Genomic DNA, 22,453 nt, shown 5'->3' with positions numbered 1-22,453 from the left:
CATATTAACTGTGATGGTGATGAGTGGAAAAAAACACCTGGTCTCCTTACATTCAGCCACTCTTTCATCATCTCCTCAATGAGGTGGTCTCAAAAGTCGCAGTTACAACACACATAGGGCGCACCGCACCAAAGGGCGCACCGCACATTTTGAGGGAAAAAAAAGACGTTTATGTGCGCCTTATAGTCGTGAAAATACGGTATATAGGCCTGGAAAAAAATTATACCACTAGAAAGAGTGAAAATAATGTGATATTTGTTTAATCAAGATGTATCCACTATGACCATAGCAAACCTCCGGATAGGTGAGACAAAAATTGCCCAATCAGCTTTTTGTTCTAGGACAGAAAATAAACACTTTATCTACTGTGAAACATGGAAGAGGTCCTGTTATGATCTGGGACTGCTTTGCTTCATCTGGTGTTGGAATCTCTGCAGGGTCCAATGAGATTTCAAGACTATCCAGGGATTCCAGAGAGAAAGGTGCTGCCCAGTGTCAGGAGGCTTGGGCTCAGCAGGATAATGACCCAAACACACAGCTAAAAACAAGAATGTCTAAGAGGAAAAGCATTGGACTATTCTGAAGTGGCCTTCTATGAGCCCTGACCTTAAACCTACTGAGCATCTTTGGAAGCATAGAATATATATTTTTCATTTATTTATCACTTCTCTCAGATTCAAGTAAAAATTTTTTACCTCTGTGGGTTTTTCTTACATTAAACGAAGGGTACACACAACTTTGTCTAAAAAGCTGATCCGTCATACCTGAATGCTTTTGATCCCAGCTCTGCAGTAGTACTTCTTGATGTCAATGTCAATTTCTGTGTTGCCAACAAAACTAAATGTAGGAGTGAAAAAAACAAAAAGAAACAAGTGAGAAAGCAAAGAATTAATGTGAAAAACAATAGTAACAATATAATAGAAGTATATTTTGCTAAAAGTTTCAGTCATTAACATAGAAAAAAAAAACTAAATATAGGATATTTTTGTGTGGCTCTAACAGTCTCTATGTGCAACATAAACTAAGACTTAACTCATACTATCTTTGCTTTATAAAAAAAAAAGCATAGTCAGAAGCACCATGACGACACTGGAAATGTGGAAAGGAGGTCTACCTGATCTGCAGGTCCATGATAACCTGCCTCTTGTCCACGTTTTCTGTGTAAACTTTCACCCCGTTCACTCTAATTGGCTGCAGAAACAAAAACATGAAAACAAAAAAGGTTAAAAGGAGCAGCTTCTCTCTCAGATTGGAGGAAAAAGCTTTCAGCTCAGGTGAAAGATCAAAGCTTTTCTAAAATAGACCAACTCTGCTTCTGAATTCCAACAAGGTTCAAGGGCATAAAATCACATATTAAACAGAAGTGCAATGAAGAAACATTTAAAACTTACTCTGATTTAACAGATACCAAAGATTGGTAAAGTTGTAAACTGATTAAAATAAACTGTAAGAAACAAAAAGTCTGATGACCTGTAAAAGAATACAGCAGCTGGAATGAGTTCAATCGATGTTTCAGTTATATTTAAAACCATCTGAGTCACTAAGCAGCTTGAAAACAACAATAAGCAGTAGAAACAAAGATTGGTTCTGCTTTTAACAGAGAGAATACGATTTAAGCAGTAGATATGTGGACATGTGCTTAATTTTATTTGAATGAATCTTCTACGTAATGATGCTACCAGGAATCAGAACCAAGTTTATCTGATATATGGACATAATATTTGGTCTTTACTGTAAGAGTAAAGCACAAAAACAATAAAAGTGTTCTCTGCAAACCAAACCGAAACAAGTCAATAAGCGCTGACCGGGATAGTAAAATGTTTCCTTTTAAACACTTAAATCAAATATTAGAAAAGGCCAGCTGCAAAAAAAGGACAACAAACAAACCCTTTCTACAACACTAACTGTTTAAAGTATTATTTTCTCCCAAATGTCAATGAAAATACCTGCTTTTTTAGCAAAGATGTAAGTGTAAATATAAGAGTTTATATATTGTAAAAAAAACACACATTTTTAGATGTTTCTCTGCTTCACAGACCTGACTCAAACAATCAGGCCATTGATTGAGTTGTTGAAGCAGAGACACATTTAAAATATGCTGGAATTGAGGAAGCTTGCATTAGAATATCGTTTGGCCTGTTTGGTAACCTGAGAGCATTTTCCGTATACTACACTAAATCACTAAACTTGTCAAGGTTGTTGATCAGCTCGTTGTATAAACCAGATCTAACCAACTTTATTCTACTGAATAATGTCTTCTCTCCATACCTTGTCTCCCATGTCGATCTTGGTGAAGCAGAAGCTGCTGAGATGAGGGTTGGCTCCTCTCACAGCCGGCTCGATGGTCTCCCTGAACAGTTTATCCACAAACTGGGAGATGAACGGCCACATCTGCTTCACTGTCTGAAGGAAAGCAGAGAGATAAAGAGTAAGATGCTTTACAGGGGTTGATATATCTACCTCCAAGAACATAATCCATACCAACCCATCAACCCCATTGATTGAGAGCTACAACTTTGTTTCCAGTTTGCTATTGAAACCAGTACAACAAACAGAAGCTGTAGAGTAAGTAGTAGGTGTTATACAATACGCATGGCAGCTTCCAAATGTGTCATTTTTCTGCTTTTATATTGATGCTCTACTTAGTATTGGTCTATTAGATAAAATATTAATAAAATAGATCAATGTTTGCTGTTTAAAGGTAATAAAAAAAATGCTGTTGGGTATAAAAACTTTTCAAAGTGCCCTGTAATTATAGGTATTTCCTTAATGTCTGATTAATTTGAGACATGTTTTCTGTTAGAATATTTTTCAGAATGAAGTTTGCAGCTAAACAAAGAGCTCATCAGAGAGGTTGAAACCTTTATGCTGTTTTCTACATCAGAGTTCAAGTATTTGTGGAATTTAGACATTATTCTTCCCCAGGTTATCTGCACTTGAAGAGTGAAAGAGTCTAAAAAAGAAAGGCTCTCTGCCCATTCTTCAGATACCTCTCAGTTAACTACTAGCAATAATATGGTTTAGAGGAAGCACAGATCACCTTTAAAAGGCCTCTGAGTGCTTCCAATACATATATAATTTAGAAACAAGCCACTGCTGTAAACATCAATCTTGTTGTTTAGGTAGTGGGAATGGAATGCCCTGGAAGGGCAAACAAACATTTACAGTCAGCAAATCTCTTCCAGGAACTGATCACATTCTCTTGTTTCAATCCCTCTGTGGAGCTCAATCGCTGGGGTGCGGTCCCTCAGGAATCCAGATTCAGTGTCTATTTTAAACCCTATACTGTCTACTTTGTCAAGCTATTAGGAACATGATGAGGTTTGTGGTGGAAATCACATGAAACAACGAATGCTCATATCTGTACCTTATTGAGCCACTCCACTCTCTCCACATCTGGATAATGGACCTGGAAGAACAGAAGGGATACAGTCAGAATCAATGAACTGCTCTTCAATAACAGTCTCAACCCTTTTGAATCTTTGAGACAATATTTGCTCATCTTAAGCTATTCAGTCATAGAACACGGTGACTCCTCTAGCGCCAGGCACGAACACGCATCAAGGACATTAGGTCACACTCAGGACATTCTGAGGAAACTTTCACCTCCATCCTTTGGAGGTGCCCTAATATACCTGATCTGCATTAGTTCAGCTGTCCTTTTTTACTATACGATCGGTACCATCAGCTCAATTGTGCATAAGCAACTAGATATACTGGAGAAGATTCTATGTCATCCAGGTCATAGTCATTCCGTAACAGTTTAAAAAAAACAATCCACTGTTAAAGTTTTACAGAACAACAAGATATACATCCGGGTCGCCCTCGAAACTAAACTATAATATGTTAAAGGTTAATAATGAATTTCCTGAGAAAATAAATGCATTTGCTGTTTACCGTAAATGCAAATTGCTGTTTTATCACTCGTCTGCACCGGAAATGTGATCCTAAGCTACTTCTGGGAGCAAATTTTTCAGCTTCGAGTGTAAACAAATCTAGTCTTTTTGATTTTTTTTTTCCTTTCGTGTTAACATTATGGTATATAGTGTGTAACCTAAAGAAAGAAACAACTAAAATGCAGATAAACATGGTTTAATCATATTTTGCCGGACTGCTCTGATCATGACCAATTATGACGTCAGACAAGCAGTTTAACGCAATTTAAAAAGCATCAAATCGTCTCAGAAAAGTTGTAAAAAAAAAATTTAAAGATGTGCATTAGCATACTTTAGAGATTTAATGATACTTTTAGTACCATAACTACATTATTTAAGGTGACTTGGATGTATATCTGCTCGCACATGCGCAGATGAGCTGAACAAAAACAAGAATACTGGAACCAGGGATAAATAAAGTTGAGTCTTAGCCTAGGTCTAAGTCCAAATTAAAATGATCAGCCACCGACCTAAGGTCTTATTTCTAGGATGGTGTTCAGGTGAAAAGGAACAAATTAATGATTTAAAAACCTTTAATAACCCAGAAAGTGTGGCTAAAACTAAACACTGCTGTCAAACAATTGAAACAAAATGTTGTGAAGACAGGCAATTTTACTGAAATTATTATTTTACTACTTGGGGGAAGTCACTGCCAGCTTTCAATGAAAAATTTTTAGACTTTCATTCATTTTACAATGTATTCTTTGCCAACATGAAAGTTGTTGGGTGTCTAATACAATCCTAAAGTTGACCACCCACAATCATTCAATCATATGGAAGCAATAGAAGGATGTATTTTCAAAATTACTTGAAATATGAAAAAAAAAAGTGTTTAATCAGAAAACTGTTAAGGACATTTTTCTGCCGTCATTAAGGAAATTTGTCACAAACCTCATGTTTTATTTAAAAAATATTATGCTGGTTCTTTGAGCCCTGCCAGGAAGTTTGTGGAAAAACTTTTAAATTTCTTAAGTTTACTCCGCAACTCCGACCCTCTGCTGTCTTCATTATGTTTGAGTCAGTTTCACAAGCTTTCCTTGCAGGAAAGCGTTGCTCACATGAAGCCCTTAGGTTCTCCATATGAAGCTCTCCCCGAGGTTTCCCCCATTATTGCAGAGCACTACATTCAGCATGACCTCGGGTGTTCTTTTAAACAGGCAGTAATTTACCATTTTCTACATCCAAACCTTTTAGCTCAAAAACGATAGAACAGATGCTTCACAGGTTTTAAAGCTTTACTCGGTACTGCACCACTGACTAAGGGAACTGCGTTATCGTTTTGCTCCTAGATTTACCTGCTACCTTTGAAACGGTTGATCATAATATCTTATTTTTCATTTAGAGCAGTGTGTGGGTTTGACGGCTACTGTATTACAGTGATTCCATTTTCTATTCGGCAGAGTGAACCTTCTTAATCAAACTTTTGGGTCCTCTGCTGCTGTTCTTCAGTGTGGGGTACCACAGGGGTCAGTGTTAGGCCTCTTGCTCTTCTCCTTTTCCTCATACCTGCTTCCCCATGGTTGTATGTTTATGAAATTCTGGGTTTGGGGCTTTTATACACATGACTCGCACATTCATCTCCCTCTTGAAAGACCAAGAGCTTCTAATTGGACTTACTGTTCAAATGTGTTATTAATATAAAGTAATGGATAGCTTTAAACTTTTTTTACATTTGAACATGCAAAAAACAGAGGTGATATTATTGACACCTCCAATATAGATTTTGGTTCCCTGGCAAAATATATTAGATCGATTATCCCAAATATGGGAGTTTAGAGTGATGCAGATCCTACAGTTAAAAAGCCAGTTCAGAGTGATTGTAAATCTGTTCTTTGTTTTTTCTTTTAAAGATAGTAAATTTAAAGCTATTTATATTAAGGCAGCAATGAATCTGTGATTCATGTATTTCTTACATGTAGGCTGGATTAGTGTAGCTCATTCTATTTTGGGGTCAGTGATGCATCCATCAGGCGCCTGTCGGATGTGCAAAATGCTGCAGCCAAACTCAACTGGAATGAAATCTTCATTGGCTACCTGTAGGTTTTAGGATACCTTTTGAAGTTATCATATTAATATTTAGATCTCTTAATATCTTGCCCCCTCTATAGTTACCATCATATAGTTAATGTCTTTCGTTCAGATATACTGTGATCCATAACCCTGCCTGCTCCCTTAGGTTAGCCAACCAGCAGCTCCTTATTTTTTCTAAATCTAAGCAGAAACTAAGAGGACCTTGCCTTCACCTCCAATATTGTGGAACGATCTACCATAGCATGTCAAGCCCTAAGCCCTAACCACTAGGCCGCCACTCCCCCACTCATTTGAACACTATTGTTAAATGCAAGTACAGCAGATTGCTTTGTAATTATGAGGAGATTTTTAAATAAATTTGGTTAACCATGGTAATAAACTTGTATGTATAAAAATCATTGAGCTAAGAGGTTTTTTTTTATGTTCATACAGTTGATATAAAATCCTCATTAGTCAGAGATTCAGCATATATCTGCATAGCATGGCAGAAAAGAGAAGCAGTAAGACTCCTAAGTTTTGATTAATTTAACCTTGATTAAATGTGTTGTAGGGGCTAAAAACTTATATTTAAAGGAAATCACTTTTTTTTAAAGAAGAACGAAACAAAGCAATTAATATTCATCATATTGGTTATCATTAAGGCAAGGTTTGCGTTACAAAGTCTAATGATGCTGTAACCTTTAATTCTCGTCAGTTATTTTGGTAAAACGACCAGTAACTGTTTTCATAAGATAATCTAACGTGTGAGGATCAAACCAGATTATTTGTTTTCATTTAAAATCTGAACATTTGATCCAATGAAGACACGGAGCTCATAGATGATAGAAAACATCAAACTTTAACCAGATTAGATTCTGTTAAAGAAATGTCTTCTTCTGATGTCCAACAGCAGAGGCTGGCCTTTTGTCTCTATGGTTGTTGCAGCAGATCAATTTCAAACACTCCTCTGCTAGCTGACCACAACTCACTGTTCCTCAACTCCAACAATTCACTCTGTGTATTTAACTTTGCCACAAAAATATATCATCTAGTTCCCTTAAGAACATTAAAACCCAAATCTGAACCAGTAGGCTTTATTTTTAGAATGAAGTCACAACACAGATATCTGAATCCTAGAAATAACAACAGAGGCCTTGCAGCAGCACATGTGGAATATGTGTGATGTTTGACAAGGAATGATTCTGCTTTAGAGTCTGACAGGATGTTTATGCAGCAGAATCAAAGCTGCAGTGGACAGCCAGGAGTTACAGACCCGTTACATAATAGACACAAGGAGGATTCTGCAGAAGTTTGATGTTTATAAGCAAAGGGTGTCAAATGTGATGTATTTAAAACAGGCTAAGGTGAGAAGATGCAGGAGGAAAGTCTATCACTCCTATCAAAGTAATATCTTTAGCAATATCTACTGTTTCTAACAGCAGATCAAAGCTGTTTGTACTGTAGGGCTGCTTTGTTCTAACAAAAAACAAAAAAAAACAACCAAAAAAATCATTTATTTTTTTAGTTTAATGAAACAAAAAAGTGAGCAAGTTGGTTTGAAAACATTCATTTCAGCAGATAAAAATAAAATACAACTGAAAATTACAAAATAACATTCAGTCATCAATAAGATCTTAAAATCGAATCAATTGACATGAAATTTCAAAATATTCTTTTTCTATGTATCACAAATATTTAAAGAAGCAATTTGGAATTTGAAAAGATGACTGCAGTATTAATGATTGCTTTCATGGACCTCACAGTGAAGAAACAATTCACACAGCAGGAGAAGTAATCAAAGCAAACCTCGTTACATTTGACTCGTATCATTTAGGACTGCAACTAACGAGTGTTTTGCTAATCTATCTGTCGATTCATTTTTTGATTAATTGATTAATAATATGAAGATCTTTTACAGAATTAAACCAGGTGATACTAAAATATTTCCACTTGAGGAGTTTTGGATGGAGCTTATTGATGGACTAAAAGTTTTTTGTAATTATCTTTGATAAAAAATGTTTATATATTTAACAGTTGTATAGTTACTGCTCTAGATGGGTCACTGTCAGCTGTAGGCATGTTTTTGAATCTCTAAACTCAAGTTAATTGTTAATAAATGACTAAATTAGTTGACGATTATTTAAATAATCAATTATTCTGTTTCATTGTTTCAGCCCTACCACCATTAATATCCTGGTTGAGTAACCATCATCAAAATATACTGTAAAAGATGCATAAATATATCTTATTTATAATGTCTATACCTGTATGTATCAAGAGAGAAAGAGAAAAGCAGAATTTATCAGATAAAAAAAAAAAAAACATGAATCATTTTCTAACTATAATAAACTGCTTTCTGGGTACTGCTTCTCTTTATGAGGCATACAGAGAGCTAAAGGGTGACAGCATCAAATGTTTACTTAACAACCAACTTAAGTAAAGATAAGAACAGTCGAAACATGAATGAAGAAGACATTTTTCAACACAATTATCTGTAATAAAACCTGCTGCTACTTAAAACTGGTAATCATGCTAAATGCCTGGGGCTTTTATTTTAGTTTAAACATAAAGATAAGTTGCTACAGTAGGTCAACCCAAACACCTCCTGTGACCCAGAGTGTTATGCGAGGAAGTATGTACAGTGTGACTCATGTTCACGCAGTCATGTATCCAAACATCAGCAAACAACCTCACCCTGATGAGAACATCTTCATCACATGCTGGGTTTTCTACTAAAGATTACACCCTGTGTGGTCTATGCTGTTCAATAGTGCAGAATCTTTATTGTTTTTTTGTTTTTGTTTTTTACTTTGTAGACAATAGACAAAGTGAGCACAGAAAACTATTAGCCATCCATTCATATACATAAATACTAAGTATGCAAAACATTAGCCGATTAATCGGATAAGTAAAACTCAGTTGATTTTAATAACCACTGTCTTATTTGCATCTTGTTGCTCTTTGTGTTCATGTTTCAGGAGGGGAGGGGTCAGCCATGGCGTTTGTTTGCAGATGTGACTGTAATAATCATACAATGCAGGTTTTAACTAAAGCAGTGGAATTTATCGGCGGTTTGTTATTCTCCATTAATCCTGTCTAATAACTCACTCATTAAACATTTGACTGCTACATAACCTCAAGCAGATCTGAATATACAGTAAAAGCAGAAAAGCTAAAAGGAGAGGAAAATAATTAGTTCCCATTTAATCCAACTGACTCCAGGAAGGCAGGGAAGTCAAACATGAGGTAAAAAGCGGCTAAACATGCAAATGAAAAACAAATCATCGTGTCTTCTGACAGTGTGTTCCTAGAGGTTTATTAAAGGTTAAACAGGAGCTAAAACTGCAGCATTTACTACTTTAGTTTAGCCTTGAAAAGGTCTCGACGATGCCAACATCCATCAAGAAAGTCATCTCTAAAATAAAAAAACCCAACAAAACAAGTGATCTGAATCAAACATAATTAATTTGCTCAATGTATACATAATTAATAACAAATTATTAATTTAGTATTTTATGACTAATAAGCAGCATAGATGAGAAAACAAAAGAATCAAAGCAAGGAAAGGTTATTTGAATTGCACAGTATATGGACAATTCAAAGTGCTTTACAGGAGTTAGATATTAAATAGAAGAAAAATAAAAGCAGAAGAAAAGCAATTAAGATTAAAAACATGATAAAAGTTGGTAGTAAATCAAATAAAACAGATCAAAACTTTAAACTAATAATACCTCAGTTAACAGTTTAACTTAAACAGTCTAAAGCAGTTCTAAACAAATGGGTTTTTAACTTTGTTGTTGTTTTTAACTCAGGTTTTCAGCTCTTTTCCAGTCTTCTGGGAGTTTGTTCCAGATAAGTGGAGCATATGAACTAAATACTGCTCCTCTAAATGCTAACTTTCTGAGAAGTTAAAGCAACTAATAAAATGAAGTGGTATGAAGTAAACTTTTTTTTTATACAATAAAATGGAAAATGCAAGAAACAGATTGGAAGAGGAATGGTTAAAACAGCCATGTTTAATCGTTTTCCATGACTTTAAATAAAGTCATGGGAAAACTAAACCATCCCTTGTGGTTTCTGCATGATTCAAGATGGAAATATGCAGGAGTTAAGTAGAGAACTATATAAAAAAACAAAAAAACAGGATTTGAGGCAGTTTGTTGATCCTTACTTATTAACACATTACCAAAAAAGGAAGGATATCAGCAATAAATGTAGAGAAGCCACTGCTGTGACCAAACTTTTATTTTAGGTTAGATCAAGCACATTCTGCTTTTGAATTCAACCTGGGAAAGGTTTCATGATCAGTTCCAAACTAATTTAGGTCCAAAAGTTAAAATGTTGGAAAATCTGGAAAAGGAACTGGACCTCTCAGTAAGTTTAGTCACTTTAAAGTCTCTTTCTCACTGCGATTAGCAGGTAAATGCTGTTTTTTCAAACACGGCTGGACCCGCTAACAATTAGCATTTGGCTCCCTTTTAATTGGCAAAAAAAAGTCGGGTCAAACCACTTCTGGCAAGCTGTATGGCCCCTGTGCCCCTATTGCTGCATGTCTGGTGACACCATCGCGCTTAGCTTTGATGATGTCACAGAAATCAGTGTGACAGAAATCAGGCAAGTAAACAATGGAGGGCAACATGGAAGGGAGCCAGGGCACAGTAAGTGTGCTTTATTTATTTGCTTTGACTTGTTAGATCAGAAGCGAGTGGCGCAATGTTGTGACGTACATTCGTTGTGCTCAATGGTATCACGTGAATTAGCAGGTTCTGATGTTACTATTGTATGCAGATCGGAGCCTCACCCCTTTCAGTGGTAGCTGTTCCCACTGCCATTACAAGCTGATTATTTGCAGGTTTAAACAGGGTTTTCAGCCATCAGGAAAAAGGGGTTTAAAGCCAGGCATACGATGTATGGTATATTCAATCATTGTACTCATTTACAGATCAAACTGTACAACAAAACTGCAGGGTTTAAAAGTTCACAGCTCATGATGCATGTTCTTACTCTGTACTGCCTGATGTCTAATGCGATCTTACTGCTCACACTGCACGTCCAAAAACCACACCTCAGACTCACAGCCGAGAGATGCTGCTGGTCGGACTTGCAATCCGGTAGAAGAAAAATACCCTTGTTTGCACGTGCACGAGGTTCTCGTGGACGCTTTTAGCTCTGCTTTAACAGCAAGATTTGCACACAAACACCTTACGATGGCCGACTGAATTTCAAACACGTTTGATTTTCTCCTGACCTTATGATTCCTGATCAGGGGGTGGTTGATAGGCTGATAGCCCCTCGTAACCCCCTGTATACTTCATGGCGCCGGACGCACAATGAGGCTGAGACTCGGCCCGATCCAAAAAAATCTTGCACGACTGAAAAATCGGCCTGAAAAGGTATGAAAAGGTATATTCCCGGCTTAAGATGGTTGGCAGCATGACTTAGGTTTGCAAAGATACATCTAATTAAACTAGAAAACATTTTAATAACTACATCCTTTGGACAGATGAAAACAGATTAAAAGTCAACACAAATATGTCCCTCAGGCTGTCAAGCAGGAAGTAGATGAGTAATGACTGAGTAGTTTTGTAGCCCCTCACAAGAAAATGGTGAAAAAACAAAAAAACGAAAATGCAACAACAACCATTTATTACTTTAAGTCCCATGGGAACTAATTCCATTTTCATGAATCAGGACTAACTCATAAAACCGGTCGCTTACAATGGAAGAGTTCATTGTAGGGCAGATGTTTTTCTTAGTAGGGGACAAGCGAAATATAAAGTTTTTATATGTTATAATACCAGCATGTTATTTTGATAAGCTGTAATCCAGTGTCTTTCCAAACACAAAATCCATCCAAACTTGCTGCTGTACAGCAGAAACAAGCATTGCTGGATTGTGTTTCATCTGCCTGTAGCAACACACCCACAACAGCACAGACTTCCACATGTTTCGATACGCAGAGTTGTTTTCTAACCTCTTTAAAGGACAAAAAAAAAAAAAAAGAATCAGACTTGAGGCAAAACGATGACTCACCACAGACTTTTAGGTGACCAATCAACAATTAGCAGCAAGCTGAAGCATCTCTATTGGTGCTTCTACTAAGAGTCATGCTTCAGCTATGCACCAGCTGCTTGGAAATCCTACACTTTACTTCAGCCACACCTCCAGAGCAAAATCTCAGATTGAGAACAAAGAACAGGACCTTAAAAAATGTTCACTGAAATAAAAAAACTTGCCGTTCCTCAACCTTAAGATTCCAGTAAGGAGAGAGCCAAAACAATGTATCTGCTTAGGCTTTTTACCCATCAACTCGTCCAACAGAAGTGAATCTAAATGAAATGTGGCCTAAGTGCTTTGAAAAAGTGTTCAGAACCTTTAAATCTATGCCTTATCAGGTTACAACTACACTATTGGTATTTTACAAGAAAGAACAGCATAAAATAGTGCAGTACTGTAGAATGAAAGGAAAAAGTCTTTAAAGTGAGATGCACATTGTACACAGTCTTTTGCAATTTCAGTTTTTTAATTTGTAGATTTACAGACACTATTATTGCTTATTTCTCTTTGCGAAACAGCTCAATCACCTCAAAAGTGATTAGAGTAAATATGCGAAGATTAGTTGCAAAATCCTTTCCCAGATTCTGGGTTGGATTTATGTCCAGACTTCTCTAACAACTGATTATACTGCTCATACATCAGACGAACAGTTTTTCGTTTTTAAGAATTGCCGCGTTTAGTTTCAGCTGTGACTAACCACTAACCACTGGGCACATAAATACCAAAAAAAAAACTGAACAGGATGTAAGCTGATGACTAACTTGGTGTGTTTTGAATGCAACATTTTTTGAACTTGTACAATTTTCAATTTACTAAAGCAGCACAAAAAAAGAAAAAAAGAAATGCTACTCTTTCCATTCCACTTCACACCAATGCACTAATTTGTGCATTACATTTTTACTATGAATTTACCTGACAGGTGCCAATTTTCTTAAAAACCTGAGTTTACTCTGTTGTATTAGGATAATTTTTTATATAACACGAAAGGCTATATATTTGTAATAATATACCGAGTTAAAACATTTGTACATTGTTATATTCAACTATTTACTGTGCAAACTGTATTAATTACTGACTAAATTACCCAAAAATAAGGTTTTCTTGCAAAGTGCTAAACTTATTTATACATAAATGTTTAACAAAACAGGACCCTATTAACTTATTGCATAAAAACAAAAATGAATATGTGTCCAACATCCTGTCTGATAGCTTAGATATGCTACTTTATTTCAATGAGGTGGATATAACTGTTATATAGTTTTCTGTTTTAGTGACATCAAACAATCTGGTGGAAGAGATTTGTAACATTAGCAGCACTTTTGAACAGGTTGTTCTGGTTGCTCTAAGAGAAGGATTAAAACTTGATTCCGCGAAGTGCATTAATTCACAAAAGCCTTCCCAATCTACCCTGCTTGTTGTTAGCATGTCTTCTTCTATAATGTTACAACTGTGTCAAAAGCCCTCCACTTTCATCACATCCTTGACTTTTGAGCACAGAAGAGAAGTTATGCTGATCTGTGATGTGGCACAGCAAAATATGCGCTATTTAGGTGATAAATCATGGAGTTTATTGAGTGTTTATATTTACTAAAAGAACAAAAAGCGCATTCTGTACTTTTGATGCCACTCAAAAGTATAAAAAATCTTGGACCGCATGCTGGATCGATCTGTTTCTGCTATAGTAGGCTTCTGCTTTAGCGTTGCTTCCCTTGCAAATGACAGTGAGGCTTCACTTAAAGGCCAAATTATGCTTCTGACATATAGCCTCTGCAACCGTCAAATCTGTCTCTGTGCACGACCACACCCCCCGCTCTGAGGTTCTGCAACCGTCGTCGTGCACCTCAAAAATATCCTGACTACTCGTCAGATGGTCGCAAACCCACACAGACTCCAAGCGGAAGTTCGCAGACAAAAAGCAGCTGTGATCGGTCCTTGGTATGCCATTCTGGCTGTCTGTGTGGTCGTCCTTCTCGATTCAGTGCTGGGGCGTGCCATTTTTAAAAACCGAGGAACAACTACAATGGAAAACTACGACAAAAGGTTAATTGGTCTTTTTGCCAATTCCATTAACAGAACGTGTTCCTCTTCGATGTCTAGCAACTCTAGATCCATCTCTGTGACCGTGATATCTTCCAGATGCGCCATTGTTGTTTTGGAAAATAAACACTCCCATTGGCACTGCCGAAGTTCTAGTGAACATCTGCCAAAATTCTTGCGAGTTCTCGAATAGCCTCACCATAGCGCTTTGGTGGGAAACTTCTATGTGTCCCTAAAAATTCCAGAACCGACGTTGCTGAAGCATACCAGCAAAACTGGTTCGCGACCAGACCCAAGCGACATTTGATGTGTGCGGTTGCAGAAGCTCAATCTGCCCTTAAGAATGAACAACTGAGCCCTCTAGTCCAGTGATTCCACACCAGGGTTACTCGTACCACGAGTGGTGCGCGAGTGCATTGCAAGGTGTACATGAAAATATTTTATTTCTTAGGTTGTAAAATAAAATGGGGCTGGGATCTATTTTGTTTTTTGAGGAACCAATTGAAAAATTAAACCAGCTTTTATCAACCAAAGATTCAGTTTTTCATATACTGTATGTTTGAGTTCGCCTTCAGCTTTTGACACCCATCAAAACCAAGCAGAGGAAGAGACTGGATGTAAAGAACAGCCCGCTAGCAGCGGTTTTTCATACTGAGCTATCGGAGCTCATCAAAGCAGCTCAGGGGTCTTGATGACAAAGTAAAACTAATTAAGTCAGTCCGACTATAATTTTTGTTCCGTATTTTGTTCCCAATTCATCAAGTTTAAATGTGATTATCAAGGAGTTACTCAGAGGAGCTCCAGTTTTATAAATACAGGTTTATAATGTGATTTATGATATATATGTGAAATATATATTTTTTTATTTTATAATCAGTTATTGTACTATTCACTTTGGACAATCATCAATACTTTTGTTTGAGAGAGATATTCATGGTAAGACAAAATGCCCAAAGACGTACATAATTTAAAAAAGGCTGGGAAAGCCTGTTCTAGTGGATGGCTGCAACATTACAATACTGAACGAACCATCAATTGATCCGATGGAACAAATTTTCATCTATTAAACAATGAATCAAAAATTAATTACCAGTCAAGAATGTGTTTCCATTGATATTTAAGAGGCAATAAAAATCTGAGGAGACAAGCTACGAGGGAATGACCCAATCCATGTCATTTGTGTTAATGAAGTGTTATATTAGTGTGTAGCAAGCACAAAGTAGTCCATAGTTGTTTAGTACTATGGTATACACCTTCATTTCACTATGTAGAGTTCTTGGAAGCTGCCACGTTATCAAATGATAATGCAATTGCAACATGCCATCCACTAAACAGGTTAGAGTAAATTATTAATGGTCACTCCTACACCTGCTTTCTGTCACAAAATGTATGGTTCAGAAAGACAATCCATGAAACGCTGAATTTCACATTCAAAACTATTTGGTGCTGCTAAATCTGGTGCACATTGTAAAAAAGCCAAATGTTTCAATTGACAGAGTACGGTCTGGTTTAAATTTGGTTACAGCAGGATGTTTGCTTTTTCTTTTGCAGCAAATGTTATCAAAAAATTGAATCTGTATAATAAGATTATCAGACAGCAGTATATCAATCCACTAGGGAAATGCTAAGGCCATGTGGAGGTCAGGAATAGTGTGAGGCTTCTCTGGGGAAACATCTGTAGATAAAGGTTTCCTTAGAGACATCCCAGAGTTTATATTTCACCCCTTAATCTTTAAGTGAAATTACTGACAATACAAAGAGCTTTGAAGAGAATTGGGTTAGTTGATGCATTTTCAAAGACTAACAGAGGGTATTCATCGTTTGATGCATTTAATAAACTTAAAAATCTTTCTGGAGGTTCAAGGCTTGATTCTAATCATAATAATTTTCAAAATTTTGTCTGACAAGAAAAAAAAAAAATTTAAATAATAACCATGTAGACTCTTATTTATTCTCATTCAGATTATTTTAAACCCAACTTCTTAAAATAAAAAGCACAAAGAAAGAACAATGACCTTCTACTCTGACAGATATTCTAGCTGGATAAGATCTGGTGTTATTTGAGTCTACACTATGTTTTAATACAGCAGGACATTTTCCAAAAACAATGCCAGGCAAAGCCTGCTTTCAGCAAGCTTTTCAGGCCTTAACAAAAATAAATAAAGGACATAATCCCATAAAGAGTCCATTGTAGCTATAATTTTTTAAAGCCATTTATGGAACCTTTTCGTCTCATCCTGGAAAACACTTTTAACGCGTGTAAATCTCTAGGTCGTAAATTATTTTATTAAAGTTTACCTTCATGGCTCTATACCAAAGAAGTCTTTAAAACCATACTCTAAACAGTAAGCATTATTTAGCTGACTTGTGTCAAATACTGCTGATATTCAATAAATATAATGTGATTTTTAAGACATAGTAGCACACTAGTTTACAGTTAGTTTACAAATAAAGATAAATGTAAACTATTTTACAAATAGTTTACAGTTTAACTGTAAACTATTTATTTAAAAGTATTTATTTTATCTAAATGTTTAAAAAGTCCACTACACATAAAAATCAAACAATAATAAAATATGCATCTTGTATGAAAATTAATCATGATGTTCGTAGCAGAAGATAATGTTCTCTGACCAATAAACTCAGAATAGCTTCTGTATGACATCATATTGGTCAGGGATACGTGAAGGCCAGCATATAGACTGCATTCTTAACGTTGTTTGGATACTTTAAGTGTTTATAATTTACTTTACACTTTTTTCAGCAAGGAAAATGCCGTCATCATGAAGGTTTGTCTTATTGGCGCCATAAATAGAGGCATTTATCTCTTAGTGATAACCATGGCTGCTCTGCAGAGATCAGAACCTTAGTTAGCAGTTCACTAAATTTACCAACCAGATAAAAGAAAAAAAAAAAATCAAACTAGACAAGTGGTCTTTTAAATTCAATGAGCCATTTGGACCTGAGCACAGCTAAGTAAAAGTTTAAAATATTGTAAGGCTTTTTAATAAAACACACAACCCATTATTTTTGCTATACCTACCATAAGAAATCTGTTGCCACCTAAAAAAAAAACAAAAAAACTTGTATTTTTAGATTTTAAAATAAGGAAAAAATAATTTGAAGATTCATAAAGATATTTACTGTGAACAAAACTTATGATAATAAATCACATTACTTCCAAGCCAATGAAAGAAAAAATATTGCTGGTTCTTTTAATGTCATAATGTCAATGTTGTGAAAATTCAATTGCGATATTCTTTATAAAAACCAGCAAAGCTTCTAAGACTGGCATTTAATATTATAGTACATTAGATAGTTCTTTATAGCATTTTTAGCCACTTTTGAGAGCCATTGTAGACAAAGCTTTCACACCAAAACCTTTGGAGCACTTTAATCATGCAAGACACTGTTTGTAGAACAGACTAATCTGATGGGAACCCAATGTGAAACCTTGAAATGGACCCAGGTGGAGTTAAATGGCGTTCTCTTAACGGCTTATCGGGACCCTTGAGTAGTTCGCTTTCAGTGCGAAGCCAGCCAGGCAAAAGATGCGAGGTAAGAGCAACTTCTGGAGTAGAAGAAGGTGTAGAACAAATCAGGGTATTTAAATAAAAGATCAAGTAGTTTGTAATGTGTAATAGGGAAGAGGTGCAGGTGCTAATCTACATTTGAACAACAGGTAGCCACAGAAACCCCATGAGACTGACTTTCTTCTTTAGGTTTCCTTTTCTTCCTGATCAGCCAAATGCTGGGTCAATTTTTAGCCTAAAACGATCCATTGTAACTTAATTACACAGTTATGAACACAAATCACTTAATCTGTGTCAGTTTCTTTCTTTTACCACCCTCTGGATGAATCACCGGACCGGACCAACAGTGTGAATGTTCCCTTAATCATTGCTAACTGCTAGCGGTGAGGACAGGAAGGTAATATTTTTTTCCTCTGCACATAATGAGTACAAAACTGTATTAAGCTTCTCGTGTGCAGTGATAAAGTCCTTAGTTGAGCTCCATGCAGCACTCGGCTGTCTTTAGTGGTTTTAAGGTGCCTGCATGACTTCTACTGCTTTCTGAGATGATGCATTCAAAGGACACATGAAATATGTCTGAAATATTTCAGTATCTCTGCTTCAGATCGTCAGTATTTTCAAATACGATCGTCATAACGCCCACTGCAGTCATACTGGTTGTTTTTGTTGTTCCACCTGCGAGAAGCTGAATCTCCATTAAAGCCTGCAGGTAGTTTGAATAGCTTTAAATGGAAGCCGCCTCCCAGTGAGCTTATTAAGCCTATTTGGCTCCAGGGAAGAACCGCAGCTCTCTATATTACAACACAACAGGCCATCTGTTTGAGCAGGCAGACTATTGTTTAGTAGATTCACGTTAATGTCTGTATTTTTTCTCACCTACTGCTATGTTTTAGATCCACTGCGATGCAGCGGGTGTTAAGAGGAAAGGGAAGAAGGTGTTTAGGTGTGGTTCAAATTTCTATGTAGTTCAAACATTTCCTCTTAAAATTTGATGAATGACGACAAAAGTCTGCAGTATCAAAGGATCCTCATCTCTGTCCACAGCATAGATGAATGGGTCAAACAATCGTAGGTCTAAGTGAAAAAGAACAGCTGAGGCTCTCTCTTTTCAACTAACATTGTTTCTGTTTCTTCTGCAGAGCCGAGCCCGGCCCATTGGCACTTCGAAAGGCACGTGAAAACTCCACCCATGCCGTGTTATACTGGTGCACACATTAAAGAGAGGGAGGAGAGGAAGGAGGAAAACCGCTCCACAGCGCTTGCTGCTGCTTGTTTTTCTAAGAGCTGAACAGACTGACTGTTTCCTTGAAGGTTAACAAACCTTACAGGAAAAAAGGCTTTTACACAGTTTAGCTACACTTTTCTATCCTCAGTCTGGTCACACCCAATAATTATTCAGCTTAACCAACCTCCTCTGACTCAGACTTGCCTTTACATCACTGCAACTTTGAGAAAACTGAATTATTTATGCACCTGATCAGAAATGACTCAACTTAAACCTTTAGATATCAGAGCTTATTAGGCTGTTTCTTAATACTTTTTTCCTAATAAATAATAATTTTATAAAAGTAGAACAAAAGGTGTTAATTTTGGGGACAGGAAATAAAGTAGAACGTTTTCACCAGCCCTTTTCCCAACCTTAGGGTTACTCGGTTCAATCCAGCTTATTTCGATCTTTACAAAAGATAAATTGAGTTAAATTAGATGGACCAATCCTAATTTTGGTAAATACAGTTGAATTGATCCTTTTCATCAAACCAATTTATGCAGTCAAGTTTAGTTTATTATTAAACCGTGCTCTAGGATGTGATTGCTTTGAATCTTTGACTTGCAGCATTAATTCTTCCTGGATGCGCGTGCAGCGACAGTGGACTGCATTGTAAATATCTCCAATCTAGAATAGAAGTGATAAAAATCAATCTTTTTTGCCTACATTTTCTAAATTAAAGTAAGAAACTTGCATAGAAATATCAAAGTTTTGTCAAATAAATAGATGCCTCCAGCACTGGTAGGTTAGCACATTAGAAAAAAAAAAAAAAAGGATAATATCCTGCTAATTCAGCAGGAACATTTTCTAGGCTGGTTAGATTAGAAAATCTGCTAAACAACATAAAAGTTACAACATTTTTTATGCTTATAACTGATCCTGATGCAGTAATTTTATATCCTGACAGTCAGAGTACTTTTTGTTCCAATACAACTTTTAAAATAGTGAACATTTAAGGTGCCTCAGAGATATTTAGGGGGTGAAGTTGTCAGCACGGCACACAAACTTATGGGAAGGGATTGTGATTCTAGTGACGTTTGTTTTTTGTTAAAAAGCCCAGAGGGAGTTGCTGCAGCCAAGACAGAGCATTGCTGAGATAGAAAGGAGATAGAAAGGCTGCCTGCAGTATGCAGACTGAGTCCAACTTTGCTTCAAATTGCAACTTTCACCCACAGCAATGCATTGTGATTTGCATTTGAGAGGGACATGATTTGCATTGTAGAAATTGAGTAGAAAGTATATTTAGGTTTTAGATTTATCCAAATTTATCAAAGGTAGATTTTTCCTCAATTTGCGTTGTATATCGATGTGTTTGGAGTCTTTTTCTTCATCATCTTGACAGAAAATACAGTCTTGATTTCAACTGCAGTCTTTTAGTTTACCTGTCTGACCTCATTCCTTCACCATGCCCAGACAGAATCCAGGAACCTCAGAGTCTCTTCTTCAGGTTCAGAGTTTAGTTACCTACTTCCACAACATGCTCCATACAATTAGCATGAAAACATCACATATCCTATACATTAGCATCATGATCATGAGTCTGTTTGTTTTACCCAAATAATTGACATTCACAGATAGCATTCTTGCAATGCTCCTCTCTGCTCTGTTTGACATTAGGCACCTGGTTTTCCATTGTACGTGGATCTAAAGAGTTTGGTTTCATTAAGTAAAACCAGGGAGGAAAAACAGAGATGAAATCGAGAGATTTATGACCGTGGAGGAGAGTTACGCATAACAGCAAAGCTGCAAAACAAGAAGAACGACCCGGAGCAATAGAAACTGAGTCGCCCTTTGTTTCCAGACAGCAGTGAGTAAAAGAGCTGTTTGGTGTGGGTTTATTTTCTCAGCAATGAAAGTGTGCCATTACTACAACCCATCCACGCTTCCAAACTATGAGCTGCAGCCCACACTGCCTATCAGACCTCATACCAGGAATATTTGCTGGATGATGAGAGAACTGAGGCCCTCTGCCAATGTTCATGGTGTACAATGAAGGGTGCATTTTTTGCAATCTTACACATCTTAATGCCAACATTTTACACTTCACTGATACTAAACTAAGTTGAGCTATATGTCTTTCTGAAACCACTGGGTTTATTATTTCCATTCACCCATTGTTGCTTTAACAGCTTAAGCTCTTCTCAGAGGGCCTCTCACGTGGTTAAGGAGAATGTTTCTGGGTAGATTTTGACCGCCATTATTGCCATTACTGACATCTGATAATGATGTCCCCTGAGGGACAACCTTTGAAGGAACAAGCCAATGGGAGGAGACCCCAGGAAAGATTCAGAATTAGTTGGAGGCTGTATATTACTATATATCCCTTATGAGAAGAGGGAAAACCGTGGAATCCCCAAGAACTGCGTAAGAAAGGGAAAAAACCTCCAACAAGCAATAAAAGCTAAATTAATCAATCTTAAAACATTTTTTGGCTGGCTTATATAACCTTCAGGTGTCTGCAAGAAACGAAAAGGGATATTATCTTTCAGCATTATTTTCAAGTAAAATCTGTCAATAATCAAGAAAAAAATGGCATCAAGAGAAGGAAAATAAGAGTTTTATTGAACAGTGTGGTAAAAGTCTAGAACTAATGTATGAGAGAAAATCTGTGGATCACCAGCAGTGTTCTGTGAAGAGAATGCTTTATTTTTCGTGCCAATAAACACTGAACATTAAATCAATGTTTACTCAGACGGTGCATTTAGTCACGTGTGTTCATCTATTTGCATATATTTAATGTAGAAGAGAGGATGATGGGAAATGTTAAGATCTCCTTGATCAAACCTCAGATACTGGCTGAGCTTCAGCAGGATTGTCTGAACAAAATGGTCCAGGAAGGCTTTGAAGAGTCCAACATCCAGTCTGGGGACTCGTCTCCACCCCAAAGTACCCAAATCTTAGTCTTATCAAGAATCTATGAGAAGGGCTGAACAAACAAGTCCAGTCCATGGAGGGAATTAAAAGGATTGCCTGCTAACATCTCTATGTCACATACCAAAGCATACCTTTAGGAGGCTGGCATCCATGCCTTAACGCCTCAGGAAGAAAATATAACACACTAATGTTATCGTGTCACTATGACGTCAGAACTTTTGCCAGGTTAGTGTCCATTACCGAAAATCTGGTTTCTGATCCTGGATGATAAAAGTGTAAACACCTTTAGGAGTGTTTTCATTCTTCTAAAATGTGATTTATTTTTCTGAAAATCTGGTGTTTCAACTCTTCAAATCATGAGGGATTACTTCAGGTTAGACTTATTAGTAGAGTTTGTTAGACGCAGTCAAATATGATGTTTTTTTTTAGATAATAATTCAAATAATAATTTTGGCTTTAATATTTTCAGCCTATTTAATTAGATCTACTGCATTTAATTTACTTTTAATACAATTTTGCAAATAAATATGACTGGGCATAAATCCCAATCAACTTACACCCAAAATAACGAATGTATTTAATTAAACTATAAAACTAATATCCATATACTGTTAGAATTTTTTAATATTGGAGTGAAACTGAACGCATTGCTAAATGATCCTTTAATGTGGGGAGTATGATGCAGTGATGAGACCAGCAGTCCCTAATACCGCTGTTACATGATCAAAGGACACTGGATA

The 22,453-nt window shown here is 36.5% G+C and overlaps 1 protein-coding gene across 4 annotated transcripts in view; it reads right to left on the bottom strand.

Annotated features, from left to right (window-relative positions):
• LOC107093631 (extended synaptotagmin-2-like) overlaps positions 1-22,453 on the bottom strand; it is a 63,633-nt gene that overhangs the window by 33,549 nt on the left and 7,631 nt on the right. For all 4 annotated transcript variants that reach the window (XM_015388808.1, XM_015388809.1, XM_015388810.1 and 1 more), the window contains exons 3-6: positions 3,368-3,409; positions 2,269-2,403; positions 1,115-1,191; positions 765-837 (exon numbers count right to left, since the gene is read on the bottom strand). In XM_015388808.1, the coding sequence (XP_015244294.1) occupies positions 765-837; positions 1,115-1,191; positions 2,269-2,403; positions 3,368-3,409 (327 nt within the window). The remainder of the gene's footprint in view (positions 1-764; positions 838-1,114; positions 1,192-2,268; positions 2,404-3,367; positions 3,410-22,453) is intronic.

This window comes from Cyprinodon variegatus, unplaced genomic scaffold (genome assembly GCF_000732505.1).
Source record: "Cyprinodon variegatus isolate N-32 unplaced genomic scaffold, C_variegatus-1.0 Scaffold436, whole genome shotgun sequence".
Classification (NCBI taxonomy): Eukaryota; Metazoa; Chordata; class Actinopteri; order Cyprinodontiformes; family Cyprinodontidae; genus Cyprinodon; species Cyprinodon variegatus.
This window is presented reverse-complemented; position numbering and strand designations above follow the sequence as displayed.